Source organism: Polypterus senegalus, chromosome 2 (assembly GCF_016835505.1).
Source record: "Polypterus senegalus isolate Bchr_013 chromosome 2, ASM1683550v1, whole genome shotgun sequence".
Taxonomy (NCBI): Eukaryota; Metazoa; Chordata; class Cladistia; order Polypteriformes; family Polypteridae; genus Polypterus; species Polypterus senegalus.
The window spans coordinates 318,615,363-318,642,217 of record NC_053155.1 but is presented as its reverse complement, the minus strand read 5'-3'; the positions used below and the strand labels follow the sequence as shown (position 1 = coordinate 318,642,217).

General features: G+C 42.7%; 1 protein-coding gene across 1 annotated transcript in view; it reads left to right on the top strand.

Annotated features, from left to right (window-relative positions):
• Window positions 1-13,474: 13,474 nt before the first annotated feature.
• The window catches only part of tex30 (testis expressed 30), a 31,407-nt gene continuing 18,026 nt past the window's right edge, over window positions 13,475-26,855 (top strand). Inside the window, exons 1-3 of the mRNA XM_039745939.1 lie at window positions 13,475-13,570; window positions 13,794-14,030; window positions 22,559-22,610. Of these exons, the coding sequence (XP_039601873.1) occupies window positions 13,556-13,570; window positions 13,794-14,030; window positions 22,559-22,610 (304 nt within the window). The 5' untranslated portion in view covers window positions 13,475-13,555. The remainder of the gene's footprint in view (window positions 13,571-13,793; window positions 14,031-22,558; window positions 22,611-26,855) is intronic.

Genomic DNA, 26,855 nt, shown 5'->3' with positions numbered 1-26,855 from the left:
GCAGAGCCCGCATCACTGCGGATGCCGCACCGATCCGCCTGTCGATCTCACGCTCCATTCTTCCCTCACTCGTGAACAAGACCCCGAGATACTTGAACTCCTCCACTTGGGGCAGGATCTCTCCCCAACCCTGAGAGGGCACTCCACCCTTTTCCGGCTGAGGACCATGCTCTCGGATTTGGAGGTGCTGATTCTCATCCCAGCCGCTTCACACTCAGCTGTAACCGATCCAGAGAGAGCTGAAGATCACGGCCTGATGAAGCAAACAGGACAACATCATCTGCAAAAGCAGTGACCCAATCCTGAGTCCACCAAACCGACCCCTTCAACACCCTGGTTGCGCCTAGAAATTCTGTCCATAAAAGTTATGAACAGAATCGGTGACAAAGGGCAGCCCTGGCGGAGTCCAACTCTCACTGGAAACGGGCTCGACTTACTGCCGCAATGCGGACCAAGCTCTGACACCGTTGTACAGAGACCGAACAGCTCTTATCAGGGGTCCGTACCCCATACTCCCGAGCACCCCCACAGGATTCCCGAGGGACACGGTCAATGCCTTTTCCAAGTCCACAAAACACATGTAGACCGGTCGGGCAAACTCCCATGCACCCTCCAGGACTCTGCTAAGGGTGAAGAGCTGGTCCACTGTTCCGCGACCAGGACTAAAACCACACTGTTCCTCCTGAATCTATCCGGCGGACCCTCCTCTCCAGAACCCCGAATAGACTTTTCCAGGGAGGCTGAGGAGTGTGATCCCTCTATAGTTGGAACACACCCTCCGTCCCCTTTTAAAGAGGGGACCACCACCCCGGTCTGCCAATCCAGAGGCACTGTCCCGATGTCCATGCGATGTTGCAGAGACGTGTCAACCAAGACAGTCCTACAACATCCAGAGCCTTAAGGAACTCGCGATCTCATCCACCCCGGGCCCTGCCACCAAGGAGTTTTTGACCACCTCGGTGACTTCAGTCCCAGAGATGGGAGAGCCCACCTCAGAGTCCCCAGGCTCTGCTTCCTCATTGGAAGGCATGTTAGTGGGATTGAGGAGGTCTTCGGTACTCCTCCCACCGACCCATAACGTCCGAGTCGAGGTCAGCAGCCACCATCCCCACCATATACGGTGTTGACACTGCACTGCTTCCCTCCTGAGACGCGGACGGTGGACCAGAATCTCCTCGAAGCCGTCCAAAGTCGCTCTCCATGGCCTCTCAAACTCCTCCCATGCCCGAAGTTTTGCCTCAGCAACAACCGGCCGCGTTCGCTTGGCCTGCCGGTACCTATCAGCTGCCTCCAGAGACCCACAGGACAAAAAGTCCTATAGGACTCCTTCTTCAGCTTGACGGCATCCCTCACCGGTGTCCACCAACGGGTTCGGGATTGCCGCCACGACAGGCACCACCACCTTGCGGCCACAGCTCCGGTCAGCCGCCTCAACAATAGAGGCACGGAACATGGCCCATTCGACTCAATGTCCCCACCTCCCTCGGGGCGGGTTGAAGTTCTGCGGAGGTGGGAGTTGAAGCTACTTCTGACAGGGGACTCTGCCAGCCGCTCCCAGCAGACCCTCACAACACGCTTGGGCCTACCAGGTCTGACCGCATCTTCCCCACCATCGAAGCCAACTCACCACCAGGTGGTGATCAGTTGACAGCTCCGCCCCTCTCTTCACCCGAGTGTCCAAGACATATGGCCGCAAGTCCGACGACACGACCACAAAGTCGATCATCGACCTGAGGCCTAGGGTGTCCTGGTGCCAAGTGCACATATGAACACCCTTATGCTTGAACATGGTGTTCGTTATGGACAATCCATGACGAGCACAGAAGTCCAATAACAAAACACCGCCGGGTTCAGATCGGGGCCATTCCTCCCAATCACGCCCTTCCAGGTCTCACTGTCATTGCCCACGTGAGCATTGAAGTCTCCCAGCAAAACGAGGGAATCCCCAGAAGGTATGCCCTCTAGCAACCCCTCCAGAGACTCCAAAAGGGTGGATACTCCAAACTGCTGTTCGCATACGCACAAACAACAGTCAGGACCCTTCCCCACCCGGCGGAGGGAGGCCACCCTCTCGCCCACCGGGTAAACCCCAATGCACAGGCTCCAAGTCGGGGCAATAAGTATGCCCACACCTGCTCGGCGCTCTCACCGGGGCAACTCCAGAGTGGTAGAGAGTCCAGCCCCTCTCAAGGAGATTGGTTCCAGAGTCCAAGCTGTGCGTCGAGGTGAGTCCGACTATATCTAGCCGAACCTCTCACCTCGCACTAGCTCAGGCTCCTTCCCTTCAGAGAGGTGACATTCCACGCCCCAAGAGCCAGTTTCTGTAGCCGAGGATCAGACCGCCAAGGTCCCCGCGGCCACCACCCAACTCACACTGCACCCAACCTCCTTGGCCCCTCCCATAGGTGGTGAGCCCATGGGGAGGAGGACCCACGCTACCTCTTCGGCTGTGCCCGCCGAGCCCCATGGGTGCAGGCCCGCCACCAGGCTGCCATCGAGCCCCACCTCCAGGCCTGGCTCCAGAGGGGGCCCGTGACCCGTCCGGCAAGGGAAAACGTTGTCCAAGTTTTATTTTCATTGGAGGTTTATTGAACCGCTTTTGTCTCATCCCTCACCTAGGACCAGTTTGCCTTGGTGGTTCTACCAGGGGCATAAAACCCCGGACAACAGAGCTCCTAGGATCATTGGGACACGCAAACCCCTCCACCACGATAAGGTGACGGTTCAAGGAGGAGAGAACTGGAATCATCCCCCCATAAATCAAAATCATCCAGACGATCTGGATCTGCATAATTAGATCTGGACCACTCTGTATATATTATTATTATTATTATTATTATTATTATTATTATTATTATACGCTTATTTGATGCCTTTTCTCATAAGATTGAGATACACTGCAATTTATGAGAAAAGGCATCAAATAAGCATATAATAATAATAATAATAATAATATAATAACAATAATAATAACAACAACAACAACAACAACAATAATAATAATAATAATATATACTTATTTGATGCCTTTTCTCACAAGATTGAGATACACTGCAATTGTCTATATTTTTTTTGTTGCTATTATTATTATTATTGTTTTTATTAATAAAAGCAAATGTAATTTGCAACAAAACAAGAACAATTACATTGTATAATGATCTTAAAAGCAGAGGCTTCAGCTAAAAATCAACAGTAATAGTAATAAAAGCAAAATTTATTACAAAGATAATCATACCATATCATGATTTTACAAATAATGACATCAGCTAACTATACAAAATTAATCATAATAAAATAACAAATCATACCGTACGATGATCTTTCAAGTAATAGCAACAGCTAAATATACAATAATAATCATAACAGTCATCATCATCATCTACACACACAACATAAAACTGTTTGACGTCTTGGTCAAGGCTTGATATAGGCAGTCCAAGAATATACAGTATTTTAATAATAATAAACGCAACATTAAAATTGCAACAAAGCACAACAGTTAATATAGGCAACCATACTGTATCTAGATTTTGCAAGTAACAGAAACAGGTATATTTAAAAAATAATGAGAGCTTTATTATTATTAGTAGTAGTAGTAGTACTAATAGTAGTACTACCATCATTATTATTAGTAATAATAATTATTTTTGTAATTATTATAATTAATAATGCAAAGGCAATTGCAACAAATCACAAAAAGAAATATAGATTTTCACACTGTATTCTGATCTTGAAAGTAAAGCCATAAGCTAAATATACAAGAATAGTATAACAAAAATAAAAATAATGTGCTTTATTTTAATAGTAAAAAATTGTATTTTAAAAGCAATAGTGACAATAATAATAATAATAATAATAATAATAATAATAATAATAATAATGTATTAATGGTATTATTGTTGTTAAAAGCCAAATGAACTGCGACAAAGCCTAATGTAGACAATGCTGCTGTCCGCAGCGCTTCGCCTTTATGAGGTTGGCTCTCCAATCCCAATGTAATCCACGCGCAGCTGCCGTTAAGTGAAACGCGTTACGTCTGCTTTGCATTCACTTATGACGCGCGATCTGTGCACACAAATTGAACCGCAATGCGCTTTTCTACAGCATTTTAAACTGACAGTACAATCGCATGCCATAGTGAAAAGCATTTTCTTCAGTTCGGTTGATAGATTTTGTATTATGATGAGATAAAGCCGAGCCAAAATCAAATGTCCCACTCATTTATGGTCTGCATTTCAGTGTAGTTGTTATCACACTGGGTTGCAATTCACTTTGAAACAAATGATCTTCCATACTGGGGACCCCCTGTGGCTGCAGGTTTTTATTCCCAACAGGTCCGCATTTAGTGATTGACAGTTGGTGTCATTTAATTAGTTGGTCTTTTCTTATCTTCCTTTATTCTGCACTGAAAAAAGCAGAGCAGTGTGATTTTTACATTTGTAAAAAATAAAACCTTTCTGTTTTTTGCTATAACTGTAAGTGCTTTAATATCTCTCTTTTGTTGTTTTCCTATTATTTTAACTTTTTTTCTGTGTACTTTGCCTCTTTATTTTATCCAACTGATGACAGTTAAAAGCTAGCAGAGCAGACATTGGGTAGACGTCACTAAACAATGAAAGGCTGCAGCTCCTTAAACGTCAGACCAATTAATTAGTAAATAATGGATTCGAAGATAACCAGAAAACATGGACAAGCAGAATGAAAATCAAGATAAAAATATTATTATAAAGTAAAAAAAAACAAAACAACTGTATCATCTGCATACAGGGTGCATCTCAATAAATTCGAATATCATTGAAAACTTAATTTATTTCAGTAATTAAATTCAAAAAAGTGAAACTGATATATGAGATGGATTCATTACACACAGAGTGAGATACTTCAAGCATTTATTTCTTTTCATTTTGCTGATTATGGCCTACAGGTAATGAAAACTCCATCCATCCATTCATTCTTCATCCCACTATATCCTAACTACAGGGTCACGGGGGTCTGCTGGAGCCAATCCCAGCCAACACAGGGTGCAAGGCAGGAAACAGACCCCAGGCAGGGCACCAGCCCATCGCATGGCACACACACACACACACTGCGTGTGGCGGCACCGCTACCACTGCGCCACCGTGCTGCCTAATGAAAACTCAAAATTCAGTATCTCAGAAAATTAGAATATTACATGAGACCAATAAAAAAATTATTTTTAATCCAGAAACTGTTGGCCTACTGAAGAGTCTGTCCATGTAGACACTCAATACTCGGTCGGGGCTCCTTTGGCATGAATGACTGCACCAATGCGGCATGGCATGGAGGTCATCAGGCTGTGGCCCTGCTGAGGTGTTATGGAAGCCCAGGATGCTTTGATTAGTGGCCTTCAGCTCGTCTGCATTGTTGGTTCTGGTGTCTCTCATCTTCCTCTTCCTCACAGATTCTCTATGGGGTTTAGGTCAGGCGAGTTGGCTGGCCAATCAAGCCCAGTGATACACACCATGGTCATTGAGCCAGGTATTGGTACTTTTGGCAGTGTGGGCAGGTGCCAAGTCCTGCTGGAAAATGAAATCAGCATCTCCATAAAGCAGAGGTGTGCATGAAGTGCTCTAAAATGTCCTGGTAGATGGCTGTGCTGACTTTGGACATGATAAATAAAACACAGTGGACCAACACCAGCAGATGACATGGCTCCCCAAATCAAAACTTCACACTGGACCTCAAGGAACTTGGATTCTGTGCATCTCCACTCCTTCTCCAGACTCTGATTTCCAAATGAAATGCAAAATTGACTTTCATCTGAAAAGAGGACTTTGGACCCCTGAGCTGTTAACAGTCCAGTCCGTTATCTCCTTAGCCCAGGTAAGACACTTCTGACGTTGTCTCTCAAAAGGAATGCTGTGACAGTTGGAGACCACGTCCCCGATACACACGTCTGTGTGTGGCGGGCTCTTGAAGCACCGACCATCCTTGGGAATCTCCTCCAAATTCTTCACAATCCTCTCAAGGCTGCGGTTGTCCCTGTTGCTTGGGCACCTTTTTCTGCTGCCACATTTTTTCCTTCCACTCAATCTGCTTGGACACGGCACTCTGTGGACAGCCAGCGTCTTTAGCAGAGACCTTTAGTGGCTTCCCCTCCTTGCGGCTGAGGGTCTCAGTGACCGTCTTCTGGACAACTGGTCACGTTAGCAGTCTGATTGTGTGGCCTACTGAACCAGACTGAGACACCATTTCAAGGCTCAGGACCCCTTTGCAGGTGTTTTGAGTTAATTAGCTGAGTGGAGTGGGACACCAGGGGTCTACAATATGGAACTTTTTCACAATATTCACAATAATTGTCTGAGACACTGACTTTTGGGTTTTCATTCGCTATAAGCCATAATCAGCAAAATGAAAAGAAATAAACACTTGAAACATATCACTCTGTGTGTAATGAATCTATATAATGATATAGGAGTTTCACTTTTTGAATTGAATTACTGAAATAAATTAACTTTTCGATGATATTCTAATTTATTGAGATGCACCATGTAAAACTGTGCTTAGTAAATTTTAATAAAAGTTACTTTTGTAATTTCTATATTCACCCCAAATCACAGAAACTGAACTTACAGCTCAACAGCACTGTAAAAAATATCAGTAAATTTAATGGTAAAAATACTGTAAATGGTGAAAGTAAAAGACCTTTTCTGAAAAATTAGGAAAGTTACCTTATGTCCTACTGAAAATTACCTCTATATCTTAAACAATACATTTCATTATTTTCTAGATAGATAGATAGATAGATAGATAGATAGATAGATAGATAGATAGATAGATAGATAGATAGATATGAAAGACACTATATAATAGATAGATAGATAGATAGATAGATAGATAGATAGATAGATAGATAGATAGATAGATAGATAGATAGATAGATAGATACTTTATTAATCCCAAGGGGGAATTCACATAATCCAGCAGCAGTATACTGATACAAAGAAACAATATTAAATTAAATAGTAATAAAAATGAAAAGAATTAAAATAAAATTAATGTTCGCATTTACTCCCCCGTGTGCAATTGAAGAGTCGCATAGTGTTTGATCTCCTCAGTCTGTCAGTAGAACAGGACGGTGACAAAAGTCTGTCACTTAACTACTCCTCTGTCTGGAGATGACACTGTTCAGTGGATTCTTCATGATTGACAGGAGTTTGCTTCTGTGCCCGTCGCTCTGCCACAGATGTTAAACTGTCCAACTTTAATCCTACAATGGAGCCTGCCTTCTTAACAAGTTTGTCCAGGCGTGAGGCGTCTTTCATTTTTTTTTTCATTCTTTTTCTAAAGCCAAGTTCTATAAAATCGATATTTTTCTACCTTCAAAATGTGCTAAATATGGTTTACTGATGCATTACAATTACAATTGCAATACAGTACATTGAATTGTTTTCAATGTGTATAATTAAATGGTACATGTTTGCTATTGGTTGTTGTTACTTTATTGATGTAAGCTGTGTACTGGGGTTTAACCCTGACAATACTCTCTAATGATTTATTGATTGGTATATTTATTACACTACATGAATTTCTGGTTATGGTTATAGTACTAGGGTGTTGTACCGTGTTAGCCATTATGAATGTAGAGAAAAGCCAAGCAAAATGACCCCTTTTATTGGCTAACTAAAAAGATTACAATATGCAGGCTTTCGAGGCAACTCAGGCCCCTTCTTCAGGCGAGATGTAATACAGAAACTGAAGTTCCCTGTCTTTATATCCACACACTAGGACAAGAAACAACATTGGTAAATCTTTAAATGAAAAATCTTAAATGTAAAAAATTAATAGGTTCATTCAGGCTAAGAATAATTTAACAAGAGAGAGAAGAACAATGTATGGTCAAGATCTTTGGATAAGACAACTGTCCAACAAAGTCCTTTGAAGTTTATGATGAAATTTTCAAAACAATGTGGGTCTGTAGGCAGGTTATCGTTGTCAGTCTGGGAGATGCAAACAATCCTCATATCTGGCCATAAGACCCATGTCTCTATTCAAGCCATGTTGTAATGTGTTCAATTTTAACTTCCCATTCTATTCTCTCTTGCTGTGTTTTGAAGTTGCCCATAAGCCCTGTGACTTTAAAGTCCCTCTCACAGTGTCCATGGCTGTTGAAGTGGGCCGCTACAGGAACATCTGTATTGCCGCGTTTAATGTGGAATCTGTGTAAATTCATTCTCTGGCGAAGTGTTTGTCCAGTTTCTCCCACATAGAGTGCAGTGTCAGGACATTTCATGCAGAGAATTAGGTAGACCACATTAGATGATCGGCAGGAAAATGATCCCTTTATGTGATGTTCAAGTCGGCAGTGTGGTATAAATATACGGTCTGTATTGTGAATGTGGGCACACATTTTGACATCTTTTCTGTAGGCAGGGAGATGTGCCATTTTCTGTCGGTTCACTTAGGGAGCTTCAGCTTCAGTTGCTGAAGGTTTGGTGGTTGTCTGTATACCAGGAGGGGAGGTTCAGGAAATACATTTTTCAGTGTTTGGTCGTTGTTTAGCATTGGCTGAAGTTCTTTTATAATTTTTCGAAGTGTTTCAAGATGTGGGTTGTAGGTGACAACAAGGGGGATGCGGTTCTTGGTGTCTTTATTTTTATATTCCAGAAGGTGGTCTCTGGGTATGGCAGTAGCTCTTCTTATTTGAGTGTCTGTCGTTTTGTGGGTATAACCTTGTCTAATGAAATCTTGTCTGAGCTCCTGGAGTTGTTGATCCCGGTCTGTCGGGTCTGAGCAAATATGATTGTACCGTATTTCTTGGCTGAAAATAATGGAGTGCCTTATATGCTTGGGGTGGAAGCTGTCTCTTCTTAGGTAGGTCTGTCTGTCTGTTGGTTTGTGAAAAACAGAAGTTACAAGGGTGTTGTCTTTCAGTTGAATGGTGCTGTCAAGGAAGCTGACTTCTGTTTTTGAGTAATTCAGCTTCAGCTTTATGGGGTGAAAAGAATTCTATTCCTTCTGTTGGAATGTGTCGCAAAGACAAAAACAGTTTTTACTACAAAGTTATACCGTAGACCTAGAAAAATTGTCACCTGATTCATTACAGTAAAATTTTGGCAACCCAGCTGCCAGTTTATTGTAAAAATAAAATTTTTATAGACCTAAAAATACTGTCACCTCTGTTTTTGTTTTTTTACGGTAAAATTCTGGCAACCCAGCTGACAGTATTTTACCGTAAATTTAACATTATGTTTTTTACAGTGAGGGTGGGGGTCCAATTAAAAAACAGACACACAAAGACCTGCAGCCATAGGGACTGAGTTTGGGAATCAATGGTCTAAAAACAATACCCCACTTACTTATGTTTGAAATTAGTCGTTTTTAATCTCTGGCAGGGCCTCTTTAAGGGGCTAAGAATCAAATATCAAAAGTGCTATCACAATCGCAGCAGCAACCGGATTTGGCTAGGTAACTCATTTTAATGACAGAAGTATCAAAGTTAGAACATTTGAAGAATGTGGACAAGAACGGGCCATTTGAGCCCAGTAAACCTGGCCAGTTCTGTCCACTTAATTCCTCCAAAAAAAAAAAACATCAAGCTGAGTTGTGAACGCCCCTAAAGTCCTCCTGTCTGCCACCCTACTTGATCACTTATCCCATGTGTTTGGGATTCTCTGTGTGAAGAAAAACTTCCTAACATTTGCGTGACATTTCCCCTTAACAAGTTTCCAGCTGTGTCCCCGTGTTCTTGATGAACTCATTTGAAAGTCACCGTCTCGATCCACTGGATTAATTCCCTTCATAATGTTAAACACTTCAATCAGGTCTCCTCTTCATCTCCTGTAAAGGCTCAGCTCTTTTAATCTTGCCTCATAACTCATCCCCTGTAGCCCTGGAATCAGCCGAGTTGCACCCAGGACTCCAGATGAGGCCTAACCAGTGTGTTATAAAGCTTGAGCAGAACCTCCTGTGACTTGTACTCCACACATCAAGGCGCTATATAACCTGACATTCTGTTAGCCTTCTTAATGGCTTCTGAACACTGGCTGGCAGTTGATACTCCGCTACAACTCCTAAACCCAGTCACAGTCTCGATCCACTGCACTAATTCACTTCATCATTTTAAACACTTCAGTCAGGTCTCCTCTTCATCTCCTGTAAAGGCTCAGCTCTTTTAATCTTCTCTCAAACCACTTACACCTTAACACCAGCAAGACCAAGGAGCTGGTGGTGGATTTTAGGAGGCCCAGACCCCTCATGGACCCTGTGATTATCAGAGGCGACTGTAAGCAGAAGGTGCAGACCTATAAATATCTGGGAGTGCAGCTGGATGACAAATTGGACTGGACTGCCAATACTGATGCTCTATGTAAGAAAGGTCAGAGCCAACTATACTTCCTTAGAAGGTTGGCATCCTTCAACATCTGCAATAAAATGCTCCAGATGTTCTACCAGACGGTTGTGGCGAGTGCCCTCTTCTGCGCGGTGGTGTGCTGGGGAGGCAGCATAAAGATGAAAGACGACTCACATCTGGACAAACTTGTTAAGAAGGCTCTATCGTAGGAGTAAAGTTGGACAGTTTAACATCTGGGGCAGAGCGACGGGCACTAAGCAAACTCCTGTCAATCATGAAGAATCCACTGCATCCACTGAACAGGATCATCTCCAGACAGAGGAGTAGTTAAGTGACAGACTTTTGTCACCGTCCTGCTCCACTGACAGACTGAGGAGATCAAACACTATGCGACTCTTCAATTCCACCCGGGGGAGTAAATGCAAACATTAATTTTATTTTAATTCTTTTCATTTTTATTACTATTTAATTTAATATTATTTCTTTGTATCAGTATACTGCTGCTGGATTATGTGAATTTCCCCTTGGGATTAATAAAGTATCTATCTATCTATCTATCTATCTATCTATCTATCTATCTATCTATCTATCTATCTATCTATCTATCTATCTATCTATCTATCTATCTATCTATCTATCTATCTCTCTATCTATCATAACTCATCCCCTGTAGCCCATGGAATCAGCTGAGTCGCTCTTCTCTGGACCTGTTCTATCGCTGCTATGTCCTTCTTGTTGACCAAAACTTAGATGAGGCTTCACCAGTGTGTTATAAAGCTTGAGCAGAACCTCCTGTGACTTGTACTCCACACGTCAAGGCGCTATATAACCTGACAGTCTGTTAGCCTTCTTAATGGTTCCTGAATGCTGTCTGCCAGTCGATAGCTTAGAGTCCACTATGACTCCTAAATCCTTCTCATAAGGTGGACTCTCGATTTTCCGACCGCCCATTGTGTATTCAAACCTCACATTTTTACTCCCTATGTGTAATACTTTACATTTACTGACATTAAATTTCATCTCCACAAATCTGCCCAAGACTGTATGTTGTCCAAGTCCTTCTGTGATGATATAACAGATTCCAAATTATCTTCTAATCCACCTATCTTGATATCATCTGCAAACTTCACCAGCTTGTTCCTTATATTCCTATCTAAGTCCTATCCGTTCATTATCCAACCCGGTATACCCCAACTACAGAGTCATGGGGGTCCGCTGGAGCCAATCCCAGCCAACACAGGGCGCAAGGCAGGAAACAAACCTTGGGCAGGGCGCGCACACACACACACACACGGGACAGTTTAGAATCACCAATGCACCTGCATGTCTTTGAACTGAGGGAGGAAACCCATGCAGACATGGGGAGAACATGCAAACTCCACGCAGGGAGGAGCCGGGAAGCGAACCCGGGTCTCCTAACTGTGAGTGCTACCCACTGCGCCACCATGCCACCCTCCTAACTTAAATCATTTACATATATTAAAAAGTTCTATAAATGGTGTTTCTTAAAGAGTACCTTCTAAGTGACAAATTATTTTAATGTATTTCAGGGTTGAAAAATATGATGAAAGGCACTTACCCTAACACTCACTGTGGTAAAAAGAAAAAGCCAAACGCCCCCACTCAACCATACCCCGGTTTAAAATTGTGGGTTCCAAAGTAGTCCCATGTCTCTTCCTGACAAAATGTGCAAACGTTTGTTGAGACTGGATGAAGCATGTGGAATTGTACAAAGAACAAAGACACACACCTTGAGCTTTACATATTAAACAATGTGATCTGTAACTTTGAAACAGCATAAATCGACACCACACATGTTTATGTTTGAAACCTGTCATTTTTAACCTTCTGGGGTTGCTCCTCCGTGGTGGGCTCGCGACCTGCCCGGGGTTTGTTTCCTGCCTTGCTCCCTGTGTTGGCTGGGATTGGCTCCCGCAGACCCCCGTGACCCTATGTTAGGATATAGCGGGTTGGATAATGACTGGATGGATGGATGGGGTTGCTCCTAAAGGGCTACGACCACCGGAAAAGATCCAAATATTGACACCTTGATTATATTTGTAATAAGGAACTTTGAAAGAGCATAAAATGATACACCACATGCCTCTATTACCAATATCCAGTAACTCTGACCACTTGTACCCTATTAATGAGGTGAGCCCCTGGGGTTGGTTGATGTAGCATGCACAACTTCAAGTCCTTGGGATCAATTCTTGCGGAAGAGACCAATTGGTTTCGTTTTTACCATGTGACTTGGGCGTAATTTGCTGCAGAAAATATGGTCCAAACATGGTCTATAAATGAGTGCTCTATGGTTCTAGTGAGCCAACAACAGCGTAGAGCCCCAAAAAGCTGGCCATCTTGCACAGGTGGACATCAAGATGATTTCAACAGCATGGCATATGTTGGGATTTCACATTGTGGTGAGTCAGGAAGCACTGGAGCATATCAAAGTGTTCAGAAGTAACTCTTGCCAACATAATTTAATATGCTGCAAGTAAATGTACAGGGTTATGGAAAGTAAAAATGTGAACTTTGAACACGTGAACGTTGACAGTACCCATTATGATGAGGAGTTAAGAGTCCTAGTGGACTGGTCACTTTCCACATCCAGGAAGTGGACAGAAGCGATCAAGATGGCTAATAAGGTGGTAGGATAGGCATCATGCAGAGTCGATCGGTATAATCATATGCGTGGTTTTCTAGGACCGGGGAGTGAGGAGTCGCCGGTCAAAAAAACCTGAAGGGATTTCAACCGTTCAAAAGTAATTCTTATGAATTCGTATTACTTCCTTCTATTTATTCTTTCTTTTAGGTTTAAAAGGGGCTCTGCTTGAGCTTGACGTTCGACGCCGTCCACATTTCCCCTGTCTGAATTGGTTTTACAAGTCTCAATTTCACGTCTAACTACTACCGCGGCTGACTGAATTAAAAACCTCTCTTTCCACACGATCGTCCACGTTAAGTTATTCCCCCGTGCACGACGCTGCAAAGTTAAGTTTGCCGGACGAACCTGAGGCTGGCATTTAGATTGTGGGTGGAGTTGTAGCGTGCATCTTTTATGAAACCAATCATTTGTCGAAGATGCTATATCAATCATTCTCATTCCCCAAATGAGCAACAGACTCTGGTTGTCAATCATTTTCAGGCCCTGCCCCCTCAACGCCTCCAGGAAGTGATTACAGACACGCGCGAGCGACAGAATCAAGCGTGCCTCGAGTGTGCAGAACTAGGCATAAAATGTCATTTGAACAGGTCCGGTGTTTTAAAACAGTACATATTTAAAAAGTCGAGAGTGGCCGGCCTCTCCTTTTGTGCTGTTTATTGAACTTGGTAGACCTTTTAAATACTAGCCTTTTACAGCTACCGTTCTGAGAGAAAGCACGCTGAACTGCTAGTAAATTAAGACATTCTTACTTATTGTAAACGGATTATATAAATATATCAATATCAAGTCATTTTTTTATTTTCGTTGCAGGTCAAAGTTAAGATTCCTTTCGGGATAAAATTTCTGGATGCCGTCATATCGGTGCCGATGCGTGGATTGCACGTGCACGTCGGAGTTGTTCTGACGCACGGCGCCGGGGGAGACCTCCACTTCCGCCATTTGGTTTCCATGGCAACCTCCCTGGCGTCGAATGGCGTCCTGTGCGTGCGCTTCACCTGCAAAGGTCTCAACCTGAGCTACAGGACCAAGGCGTACAGAGCTGTGGTGGTGAGTTCCGTCTTTTTGCTTTGTTAAGCAAGGCTGTGATCTTTTATTTGTGTTGATTTGTTTTACATTCTGGAATAAAGATGGAATTGCAGTAAACAAATAGGAATAGTTAAAATGCAAAATGGGACAAGAAAAAAGTACAGGAAAACAATGACATCTGTGAACATGAATAACGAATATTTTCCCTTCCTTCCAGACATCTGTGTTGTAAATATTAACTTATTTACATACAAAAACAGTGCCGTGAAAAAGTATTTGCCCCCTCCTGATTTCTTAGATTTTTGCTTATTCATATATGTTTGCCTGTTTCTGATTGCCAAACACATTTTCGTCCATCCAGGTCTTCCCCACCTTTGCCCGCCACTAAACTGGCATCACACTCAATCCTCACTTTATTTGCATTTATGTTTATTATATACTGATGGAAAAAAAAGAAACGGCATGCTGGTGTTGTTGCAGTGACAGTAAGCAAATGGAAACAGTTAGAAGACAAGAAAATCAAAAGGAAAACTGTGGCATCTGTGAACATGACCAGTGAAGGTCTTCCAGTCCTTCATTATCTTGTGTGAGCACCAGTGACGTTTTTGGCATGAAACATGTGGTGAAGCCATCCCAGAATTTTCCTCTATGCGTGCAGATTCCTCTGACTTAAACATTAACTTTTTTTACCTAGAAAAGTAATGCAGTGAAAATTGCGCTTATCCGTAACACTTGTTTCTGATCTCCAAATAAATTTTGTCCATCTAGGTCTTGGGTGGAGTGGTGGCTCTGAGGCTAGGTTCGAATCCCGTAAATTGCCAAAAGGGTCTCTGCTCTGTTGGGTCCTTGAGCAAGGCCCTTAACCTGCAATTGCTCCGTCCTGGCTATGACGTTAATCTGCATCCATCCCTGCATGTAGACCCTCCAACCTGCAGGGAAACACTTGGGGGTTGGTGGCAGAATTGGCACACCAGCCACCATAAAATAACCTCCCACTGTTCCACTACAACTGAACTAGTGTGGTGCTGAGGTATCACCTGTTGCATGGCTGCACTCGGGTCCTAATCTGGATCCTGAGTTGGTTTGTTGTGTGGTGGGTACAGCAATGCACTGTATCAGTGTGTGCTTGTAACCTCAAGGTCTTTCCCTCCTTTGCCCACCACTAAACTGGCATTGGACCCAATCCACACCCTGTGTCTTGAAGGTGCTGAACCCCCAAAATGGTTCCACATCACAGTTTTTGGCTGAGCCTGGGCTGGTTAAGGGAGTTTCCTGACCACCAGGGGCTCACCATGGAACACCACCCCCAGGCCTGGCTCCAGAAGTGGGTCCCGGCAACCCTGTCTCGGGCAGGTTACAAGTCAAGTTGGGGAGGATGCACCCACCACACGATGAAACAACTCGGGATCCCGGTGTGCAACCCCCCCCGGCAGACACGCGGTCCAGTCCCACCCTCTGGAAATGACCCTCTATCTGCCGCAGCCAGGTGTTACGTGGGCGAACTTTACACAGGTTACACTGCTTTTTAGTTTGTACTCAATGTGAACCATTCTTTGTCTGACCTTACAGCTCAAACTTCTTTGTTAAGGGAGACTCTGCAAGGAGCACAAAGCTCCTGACGTCCTAGCTTTGAGTATAACTAAGTTGAACGAGCCCCTCTAAACTGTCAAGATGATAGTTCAGGGTGGGGAACAAATCTGGTATAATTCAAAGGAGAAACTAAAGAAACACAACACAAGTCACAGTTTTTCAATGAAAATTTGATTTATTGAAGGAAACATTTTCACCAATACCTACTGGACCTGTGTGAAAAAGTAATTACCCCCCAAGCCAAACTTTAAAACCTTGTTGTGTCACCTTTCACAACAACAACCGCAATCAAAGGCTTCCAGTAACAAGAGACTAGTCTTTGGCATCATTCTTGGAAAAAAGAATCATGCCCACCTTTCTCTACAGAATTGTTTTAATTCAGCCACATTGATGGAGGGGCTTCCACCATGGACTGCCCCTTTAAGGTCTCACCACAACATCTCCATGGGGTTCAAGTCAGGACTTTGACTATTCCACTTCAAAACCTTTTTTTTTTCTTTTCAGCCATTTTGAGGAGGACTTGGCCTTGTACTTCTGGTTATTGTGCTGCTGCATCACCAAATTGTGGTTGAGCTTCAGATCATGACTGGACATTGTCCTTCAGTACTTTCTGGTGGACAGCTGAATTCATGAGTCCCTCAATTGGGGCAAGTCATCCAAAGCAACCCTACACCATCACACTACCGCTGGCATGCTTGACTGTGAGCCAGTCAGTCAGTCAGTCATTGTCCAACCCACTATATCCTAACCAATAAACAATCCCAGTCAACACAGGGCGCAAGGAAGGAACAAATCCCGGGCAAGGTGCCAGCCCTCTGCATGACACACACACACACCAAGCACACACTAGATACAATTTAGGATCACCAATGCACCTAACCTGCTTGTCTTTGGACTGTGGGAAGAAACTGGAGCACCCGGAGGAAACCCACACAGACACAGGGAGAACATGCAAACTCCATGCAGGGAGGACCCGGGAAGCAAACCTGGGTCTCCTTACTGCGGGGCAGCAGTGCTACCACTGCGCCACCATGCCGCCCCGTGAGCCTGTGCATGTTGTTTTATTGTAGAAAGCTATGTTAGCTTTATGCCAGGTGCAACAGAACCCACGTCTTCCAATAAACTTCCACTCATTAGTCCACAGAACATTATCCCAAACGGTTTGGGGTAATCAAGTAATTTGTTTTTGGCAAATGTTAGACAAGCCCTTATGTTCCTTTAAAATCTCCCAAGAAAACCTTTTTTTGCCCAAGGTGGAGCCATGAACGCTGACATTAACTGAGCTGAGGGAGGCCTGCAGTTCCTTTGATATTTGCCAATGTTCTTCTGTGACTTCCCAGATGAGTTTTCTATATGTTCTAGGAGTTATTTTAATAGTCTGTCCAATCCTGTGTGGATTTCCACTGTTCTATGTTTTCTTCTCTGAGCGGATTTCCACGGTTCCATGTATTCTCCATTTGGAGGTGACAGCTGTCACTGTTGTTGACTGGACTCCCAGGGTTTTAGAGATTATAACCCTTTCCCAACTGACGTATCTCAGTGATTTTCTCAGGTCTTCTGGAATTTCTTTTGATCAAGGTATTGTGTGCTGCATGTTGAGACCTCTGAACAAACGTCTCAACGGTTTTGTTGAAGTGATGTTTAGATTCAGTTGGGGTGGGCAGCAGTCTAGCTTGAGCTATGTCTAGTCTCGTTTAACCTGGTGTCATTTCAATTGGGTGGATTGATTGATTGATTGAGTGACAAAGGGGGCAATTACTTTTTCACATGATTGATATAAATGTTGGTGAACTTTTTTTCCTTCAAAAAATCAAATGATCATTTAAAAGCAGTGCATTGTGCTCACTCAGGTTGTCTTTGGTGTTGTACTAAATCTGTTTGGAAATCGGAAACAATTAAGTGTTGTGAACCAGAAAACACGTAGGAAATCAGCAAGGGGGGCAAACATTTTTCACTGTTTCTGTCCCTCTTTTGCTAAAGACTAGCAACACGTGCATGTTCACACACCTTTAATTTGAAAAAAAAAATCAAACCATGGGATGCTAGTGTCTCGATTGGCATCAGATCATTATGATGCCCTCTAGCATTATCATCATCATCATCATCATCATCATCATGTGACAAAATACAGCCGTAGAGGTTTAATCGTTAAGTAAATGAGAGCATCACGACCACATACTGCTCGGGAATTTCGAATGGCTGTGAACTGCCTGATTTGAAATAGCAACATGTTTGGAATCAAATGGCTTTGGGGGAAGAAGCACAAGCCACAATAACACGTAGGGAATACGCAGACGACACACACTGCGTGACTCGAGTTGTACACTTCACATCCAGTAGAAGTGAGGCTAGGAGTTCACAAACAGCTTACCATTTTATCCATAGAGTTTAGCAAAGCAAAAGTATAAAAGATATCAATGCGCACGTGTACTAGACACACAGGTTACAGGTAACAGCTCTCAATACATCTGAACAGCGGGCAAATCCCTATAAAATAAGAACATGGATGTGAGAGATGCCGTCTGCATTTACTTTTACTTATCTGGCTCACGACTTACGACATTTGAGATATAGTTGGTTCTCTTTCTTTCGTTTTTCCAATTGGAGCAGAGACAGGTGAAGTGGCGTGGTTTGGTTTGGGTTGGTGTCCTGCTCGTGGTCACACAGTGTCAGTAGTGGGATTTGAACTCACAACCCCAGGGTTTGAAGTCTAAATCCTTAAACTACTAAGCCACACTGCCTGTAGTGGCAACCAATCCAGATTTAATATCCTTAATGCTCAAGATGCGGTTAGTCGTCAAAAGAAATCACAGGAAATGGCCTGATACAGATAACTAGTATCACAAAACACATTATGATTAATAAACTGTCTCGCTATCGTAATCAGAAGGAAACACAGGTGACAGCTACGCCATGTCCCATTATCGTGTCGATATCTGCAATGACAGCAGAGGAGCTGGCAGTTTTAAGAGATACAGTGGAGCCTCAGGTCACGAACATCTCGGAATACGTACAAATCGGGTTACGATCAAAAAGTTTGCCTAACATTTGCATCTGTTCACGACCACACACTCGGGTGACGAACAAGCCAGTCTCCCTTCCGGTTCGTACGCATCAATGATTTCCGCACGTGTTCAGTCTCTCCCTGTACATTGTTCTCGGTCAGACGTCCATGCATGAAAGGTTAGTTTTCTTGGTTGTTTATCGTTAGTTTTTGTATAAATTACGGATTTTTTAAATTCTCATTTTTTTCCCTGTGCTTAAAACTCATTAAATAAAAGTGTTTACAGCGAGCGGTTCGTAAGGCTGTAGCGTGAACTCTTGCAGTGTTAGTTTTCTCTGTTCAAGGTTTTCTCAGTTTTATTCAATGTTTTTACACTTCGTTTACTATTACAACGTGCATTCTATGGTATAATTAACTATTTTCGTGCTTAAAAATCTTTAAAAAAATATAGTTTGTACGGTCTGGAATGGATTAATTGTATTTACATACAGTCCTATGGGGGAAATTAGTTCGGGTTACGACCAGAGTTTTGGAACGAAATACGGTCGTGACCCGAGGTTCCACTGCTTCGCCCCCTGCTCGCTTCACTCTCCAACCCCTGGTTTTGGTTAACCTGAAATACATTTTGAAGGAGATTCTTTTTTTCTTGGTACTTGTTACATATGCATCATGTTCACTTTTACTTTAAAACTTCAGTAAAAACAATAGCTAGAATTAACTTTTCTTTAAGATCGCATGGAATTTTGATTCCTTGGTTGGTCTTGCATCGTGATAATGCAACGTATAACTGTCTGTGAGTGAATATCGTTTCTTTCTCTCTTATAAATAAACCGACTTTTTCGAATGCTTGTCCTTGAGATTTATTAATTGTCATTGCACAGGAAACTGTAAACGTTTTAATACGAATGGCATATCAAGATCTCCTTTGGTGTCTAATGTTATTCGTGGAATATGTACTACATTACCTTTCAATCCATCATCCATTATCCAACCCACTATATCCTAACCACAGGGTCACAGGGGTCTGCTGGAGCCAATCCCAGCCAACACAGGGCACAAGGCAGGAAACAAACCCCGGGCAGGGTGCCAGCAGACCGCAGTACATTACCTTTCTGGTCGAGTTTTTCTATTCCACTTGTTCCGGGCTGATTATTACTTTCCTTATTTTCTGAATTTGCACACAGATTCTTATTGTTCTCTTTTGCCTTCTTTTTTGCATTCTTTTCTCTCCAACGCTTTTGTGTCTCTTTTTGCAGCACAGCTCTTTCTTCTTCGCTTTTTCATTTTTGTAGTTCTACTTTGTCTTTTTCTCTTTGTCTTTTATTTCTGACCCAGACTCCTCTTTCTTCTTCGCTTAGTCATTTATGAAGTTCAACTTTCTCTTTTAACAATTGTCTTTTATTTGTGACCCCGTTTGGACCTACTCGTTTTTCAAATTTAGTTGGTCCGGACTGAGTATCACTTTCCCTATTTTCCAAATTTGCACATAGATTATTTTTCTTCTTTCGAATGCTCCCATTAGGGGTTGCCACAGTGGATCTTCTTCCATATCTTTCTGCCCTCTGCATCTTGTTCTGTTACAACCTCCCTCGCCACATCCATAAACCTGGTCCAGCTTGGACTGATAGACCCATTTGTTGTTTGCAAATAGGAAATGGCATACAGTTTTCTAAACATTTAGAAATGCCCAAGCCATAACACCCCTAGCACTGCCATGTTTAACAGATGAGGTGGTCTGCTTTGGATCTTAGGCAGTTCCTTGTCATCTCCACACTTTGCTCTCACCATCACTTTGATACAGCAGGTTCATCTTTATCTTGTCTATCCACAAGACCTTTGTCCAGAATTCTTCAGGCTCTTTTAAGCCCTTTTTCTCAAACAATAATCTGGCCATCCAGTTTTTGTGGCTAGTTAGTGGTGTTCATTTTGCAGTGTGGCCTTTATATTTCTGTTCATTAAGTCTTCTCTTCAAGACTTGATCTGTCAGGCAGGCGTTTGGGGCTTTTTCTTGAACACAGTGAGCATTCTTCTGTCTTCAGCAGTGGGGGTCTTCCTTGGCCTACCAGTCCCTTTGCAATTACTGAGCTCATGAGTGTGTTCTTTCTTCTTCGTGATATTCCAGACAGTTCATTTTGGTCATCCCAAGGTGTTAACAATGTCTCCAAAGGTTTAATTCTTGTTTTTCAGAGTCATAATGACTTCTTTGACTTTCATTAGCACAGTTCTTGTCCTCGTGTTGAACAATGACAACCGCAGACTCCAAAGGGTAACAGCAAGCCGAGGTATCTTATGAAGCAGTGAAACACACCTGAGGAATCACAAACACACGTGGTGGCCTGAAATTGGGGGACCATCTTGAAAAAGTCTTGTAATTTCTACAAATGTCTGCAAATCCCCTTAAAAGGAGTAATCCCCTCGAGTAATCGCCAGCCACACTCGTAACAGACGGGTGGTCCCCCCTTGGAGATTTGCCAGCGCAGACTGTAGAGGAGCAATGGCATTTTCTTGAACTGCCCACAGCAAACCATCGCAAGACACTCCGCCAAACGTGCGCGGCCCTTTCTATTGCGACCCACAACTCTGCATGTCTAAAATTCAGGCAACACGCCACCAGAAATGAGAAATGAACCCATAGATTAAGAACCAATGATATACAACATTAATTTTTATGTATTAAACGCTAATGTGGCTGTTCATTTGTTCGTCCAGGATTTTTAATCACCTGTAGCTCGCAAACTGTTTGACCTGTTGATCTGAAATTTGGTACACATATGCTACGTGACGTCGACTATCCGCTTTCCTGGTGGTGATTGACCTCCAAGGTTATTACTCTTTTTGTTTTATTTTATTGTAGACTCAACTCTTGGCAGTGGCCAGCAAGGCGGCCATGTGGTGCATGCGTATGGGCGCCATTCTCATTCCCTATCACTTCCTCTACCTCTTCATATCTTAAATCATTCTTCAGGCAGATTGAAGACTTAAGTGCCAGCTTAAGTGAAAAATTAAGATAAATGTACTAAGTAAAAGTCGACTTAATCAGTTTTAACGAGAATAGATGCTGATGGAAGAAGAGAAGAAGTGGGCCGCTAGGGTGGAGAAAAGAAGAGCCGCTCAGGAAGCAGCAAGCGCATCAACCTCTGAGCAAACGAATGATAAACGTACAGAGAAAGAGGATGAAAACTGTAAGTCAAGTGGATTCTCTGCATGTGCGCCATTACTGGTAGTTTATAACTTCCCTTTCTTTTTCTTCTTTCGTACAGCACTGGGACAAAAGTGTTTTATTTACAGATATACATTCTCAGGCAAACTGACGATTTACGTGACAACAGGTTGGGACTGAAGACTTTTTCAAGGCTCTGTGTGCCTTTATTGATTTCTCTTTAAGCAACCATCCATCCATCCATTTTCCAACCCGCTGAATCTGAACACAGGGTCACGGGGGTCTGCTGGAGCCAATCCCAGCCAACACAGGGCGCAAGACCAATCCTAGGCAGGGTGCCAACCCACCGCAGGACACACACAAACACACACTAGGGCCAATTTAGAATCGCCAATGTACCTAACCTGCACGTCTATTGGACTGTGGGAGGAAACCCACGCAGACACGGGGAGAACATGCAAACTCCACGCAGGGAGGACCCGGGAAGCGAACCCAGGTCTCCTTACTATGAGGCAGCAGTGTTACCACTGCGCCACCATGCCGTCCTCTTTAAGCAACCATTAGTTTTAATTGTGCCCTTATCGAATAATGTCATGCAGTTTTAATATCCTTATTTTTAAAGATAGGTATTTTGATTATATCCTTACAGGAATAAACTTTTCCAATTTAATTTACCACTAAAATGTATCATTTATTTTTCTAAGTGAATATGTTTAAATTAAATGTAATAATTTAAATAACTTTAAATAATAGTTTAATTTAAATTTAATGATTTAAATTCTCCTTACCTCCCAGGATTATATAAGCAAATCAAAGGACTACAAACTGAAAGGATTATTCCTTGGAGGTAAGTCGAAATTTTATAAGAAGCATATAAAAATAACAAAAATGTAATTAATCTTGTATAAGGTCAAGCATTCATTAAAAGGAAGCTCTTAACAGTTGCTTATTTGATCATCTAAATCTACAAACACTGAGTTAAGGGTAAAATGTTTGTGGCATTAATTTGACTTCATTCATGATCTTAGACCAAATAATACTGACTGACGTTCACAGTCTTGTTTTTTTGACCTTTTTGTTCTTTGTTGTGCTATTTATTTATATTTATTATGTACATTGTTCTCCGTTTTTGATTTTGACTCTGTATGTAGGCTGCCTGTGTTATGTTACGTGTGTATTGTGGGTATTCCCCCCTAGAGGTGCCAATCACCGCCACTCAATAAATCTGGAGGGTCTCCCACAGTTCCTGGCGGTTCATTTCAAATGCACTTTTGGTTGGTGAGTTTTTGTGTTTGGATGTGCTTGTGCTTAGAGATTTATTAGATTTTTTGCCCTATTGTTCAGTCTTTCAGCTATTCTTGGGATTTCATATTGGGACTCTTGTTTGATTTTGGATTTGCCGTTAACAGGCATTGTATACCTTTTGTACTCCTCAGAGATTCACTGTGTTACAGAACATTCTTAAATTTAGAAGATATAAAAATGTTGTGGACTAAAAACCCAGCTGAGATTCATACCTTCGATAGGATGGTGATTTATTTATATTTTCGATGGGGATCCCAGGAATCAATCAATCAATCAATCAACATTTATTTATATAGCACATTTTCATACAAAAAAATGTATCTCAAAGTGCTTTACAAAATGAAGAATAGAAAAATAGAAGACACAATAAAAAATAAACATAAGTCAACATTAATTAACATAGAATAAGTAAGGTCCGATGGCCAGGGTGGACAGAAAAAACAAAAAAAAAAACTCCCAAAGCTGGAGAAAAAGAATAAAATCTGTAGGGATTCCAGACCACGAGACCACCCAATCCCCTCTGGGGAATGCACCCAGCCTTGGCCCAACTCACACACGCTCCCTCACAGAGACAAAAAACAAACAGTAATAAAACAGAAACTGAAGAATATATTAATCAATAGATAACAAAATCTAACTACACAAACTACAACGATGCCACCCCACTTCCCTTTACGGCAATATACAATAAACACAAATTCAATAATAACAAACAACTAACAAAAACCACACACGATGAAGTCCATGAAAAACGGCAATGGATGAAATGAAATGTTGGATGTAGATAGTCCAGAGATCAGTACGCTGTATGTGAATGTGAAGATCAGTCCTACCAGTATTTCCTGATGAGATGATGACGTGTGAATGGGATCAGCAGTGCTCCTCCTTCGCAGGACGATAACAAATCCTCAGACAGTCCTCCTGCAGCAGGAAGATACCAGACAGTCCATACACCTAAAACAGGAGACGATCGAGGACAAAACAAGAATCCGCAGGTAGCAGAATGGGAAAGTAAACAGACAGGCAACTCAAGACACGAAACAGCAAAAGACTTTTTTCTCTCTTTGTAGAATTGGCCTCCGTTTAAATTTCGTGCCGGCCTCCTTGTCCCCAGCAGCCCCTACAACCTCAGCAGACAACCAGTCAGAGCCACTGCAAGGACTGCTGGGAGTTGAAGTTTTATTACCCAGTAGCACCGCTACACAAAGATTCTTTGTTTGCCCTTGTTACTGATTGTTTTGATGGGTTCCCCTCTAGTGGGCATTTTTGGGATTACATGCTTTGGAGCACTGTAGTGCTTGAGACTCCTAGTCATAACAAATACATGCCTGAAATTTAATTAAATAAAATGAAACAATTTGTCTTTCCCCGAAGAGTGCACATATAATTCTACTAGCAAAATAGACGCGCTTCGCTGCAGAGAAGTAGGAAACATTTTAAAAATAACGTCACATGATTGTCAATGTAATTGTCGTAGGCTTATTTTAGTATTGAGAGTGAATTTGATGATTGTAAAGAGTTTAATTTATGAATGTAAATGTTGTGTATGAGAAATTCACATTTTTAGGATGTCAGGATCTCTTTGTGAACGATGTTTGCAGTTCTGCCCTCGGGCTGTAAAATGACCAGGCTGTCAGCTGAGCTTACTCTTGAGCATGCAACGTACAGTTGGGCACGTAAGAAGCAATCTTGTGTCAAGTCAGTGGCAACCTTTTTTGAGAGTCTGGCCCTGTGACTTATTTATTGTCATAGCGAAGCGGACTCTTACTGGAAATTGGAATGGGAGTTCTCCCGCTGAGCCAGTGCCAGTGAAGACAGTGGCCTCAATGAGATTCTTGTGCAGAGATTTGATCTGAAGCCTGGTGACGTTACAAAGTTTTGGTAGTTGTAAGTTTCGTAGTAACATAATTGGTGTGCCAACCTTCAAAAGTAGAGTATGCAAAGGCATGCCCGTAGGATTAAGAGTGTGAAGAAACTAAATGAAAAGGCAGGAGTCACCAGAAGGAAGATGTGAAGCAAGGCCAACAATAACAGGCTTGGAGCGGTAGAGTAAAGAATAAGGGAGCAGTGAGCACGATGAACAGCTGAGGAAAGTAAGGAAGCGAGTGAGGAGACACATGAGCGCGGGATGTCGTTAATGTACAGTGGGTACAGAAAGTATTCAGACCCCCTTCAATTTTTCACTCTTTGTTATATTGTAGCCGTTTGCTAAAATCATTTAGATTAATTTTTTCCCTCATTAATGTACACACAGCACCCCATATTGACAGACAAAAAAAAGAATTTTTGAAATTGTTGCAGATTTATTAAAAAAGAAAAACTGAAATATCACATGGTCCTAAGTATTCAGCCCCTTTGCTCAGTATTTAGTAGAAGCCCCCTTTTGAGCTAATACAGCCATGAGTCTTCTTGGGAAAGAAGTTTTTCACACCTGGATTTGGGGATCCTCTGCCATTCCTCCTTGCAGATCCTCTCCAGTTCTATCTTGGAGTTTGCTAAAAGACACCTGAAGGACACTGAGATGGTGAGAAATAAGATTCTCTGGTCTGATGAGACCAAGATAGAACTTTTTGGCCTTAATTCTAAGCGGTATGTGTGGAGACAACCAGGCATTGCTCATCACTTGTCCAGTACAGTCCCCACAGTGAAGCATGGCGGTGACAGCATCAAGCTGTGGGGGTGTTTTTCAGCTGCAGGGACAGGACGACTGGTTGCAATCGAGGGAAAGATGAATGCGGCCAAGAACAGAGATATCCTGGACAAAAACCTTCTCCAGAGTGCTAAGGACCTCAGACTGGGCCGAAGGTTTACCTTCCAACAAGACAATGACCCTAAGGACACAGCTAAAATAACGAAGGAGTGGCTTCACAACAACTCTGTGACTGTTCTTGAATGGCCCAGCCAGAGCCCTGACTTAAACTCAATTGAGCATCTCTGGAGAGACCTAAAAATGGCTGTCCACCAACGTTTACCATCCAACCTGACAGAACTGGAGAGGATCTGCAAGGAGGAATGGCAGAGGATCCCCAAATCCAGGTGTGAAAAACTTCTTTCCCAAGAAGACTCATGGCTGTATGAGCTCAAAAGGGGGCTTCTACTAAATACTGAGCAAAGGGTCTGAATACTTAGGACTATGTGAGATTTCAGTTTTTCTTTTTTAATAAATCTGCAACAATTTCAAAAATTCTAATTCAAATGGTAAACGTTGGTGGACAGCCATTTTTAGGTCTCTCCAGAGATGCTCAATTGGGTTTAAGTCAGGGCTCTGGCTGGGCCATTCAAGAACAGTCAGTCACAGAGTTGTTGTGAAGCCACTCCTTCGTTATTTTAGCTGTGTGCTTAGGGTCATTGTCTTGTTGGAAGGTAAACCTTCGGCCCAGTCTGAGGTCCTTAGCACTCTGGAGAAGGTTTTTGTCCAGGATATCCCTGTACTTGGCCGCATTCATCTTTCCCTCGATTGCAACCAGTCGTCCTGTCCCTGCTGCTGAAAAACACCCCCACAGCATGATGCCACCGCCATGCTTCACTGTGGGGACTGTATTGGACAAGTGATGAGCAGTGCCTGGTTGTCTCCACACATACCGCTTAGAATTAAGGCCAAAAAGTTCTATCTTGGTCTCATCAGACCAGAGAATCTTATTTCTCACCATCTCAGAGTCCTTCAGGTGTCTTTTAGCAAACTCCAAGATAGAACTGGAGAGGATCTGCAAGGAGGAATGGCAGAGGATCCCCAAATCCAGGTGTGAAAAACTTCTTTCCCAAGAAGACTCCTGGCTGTATTAGCTCA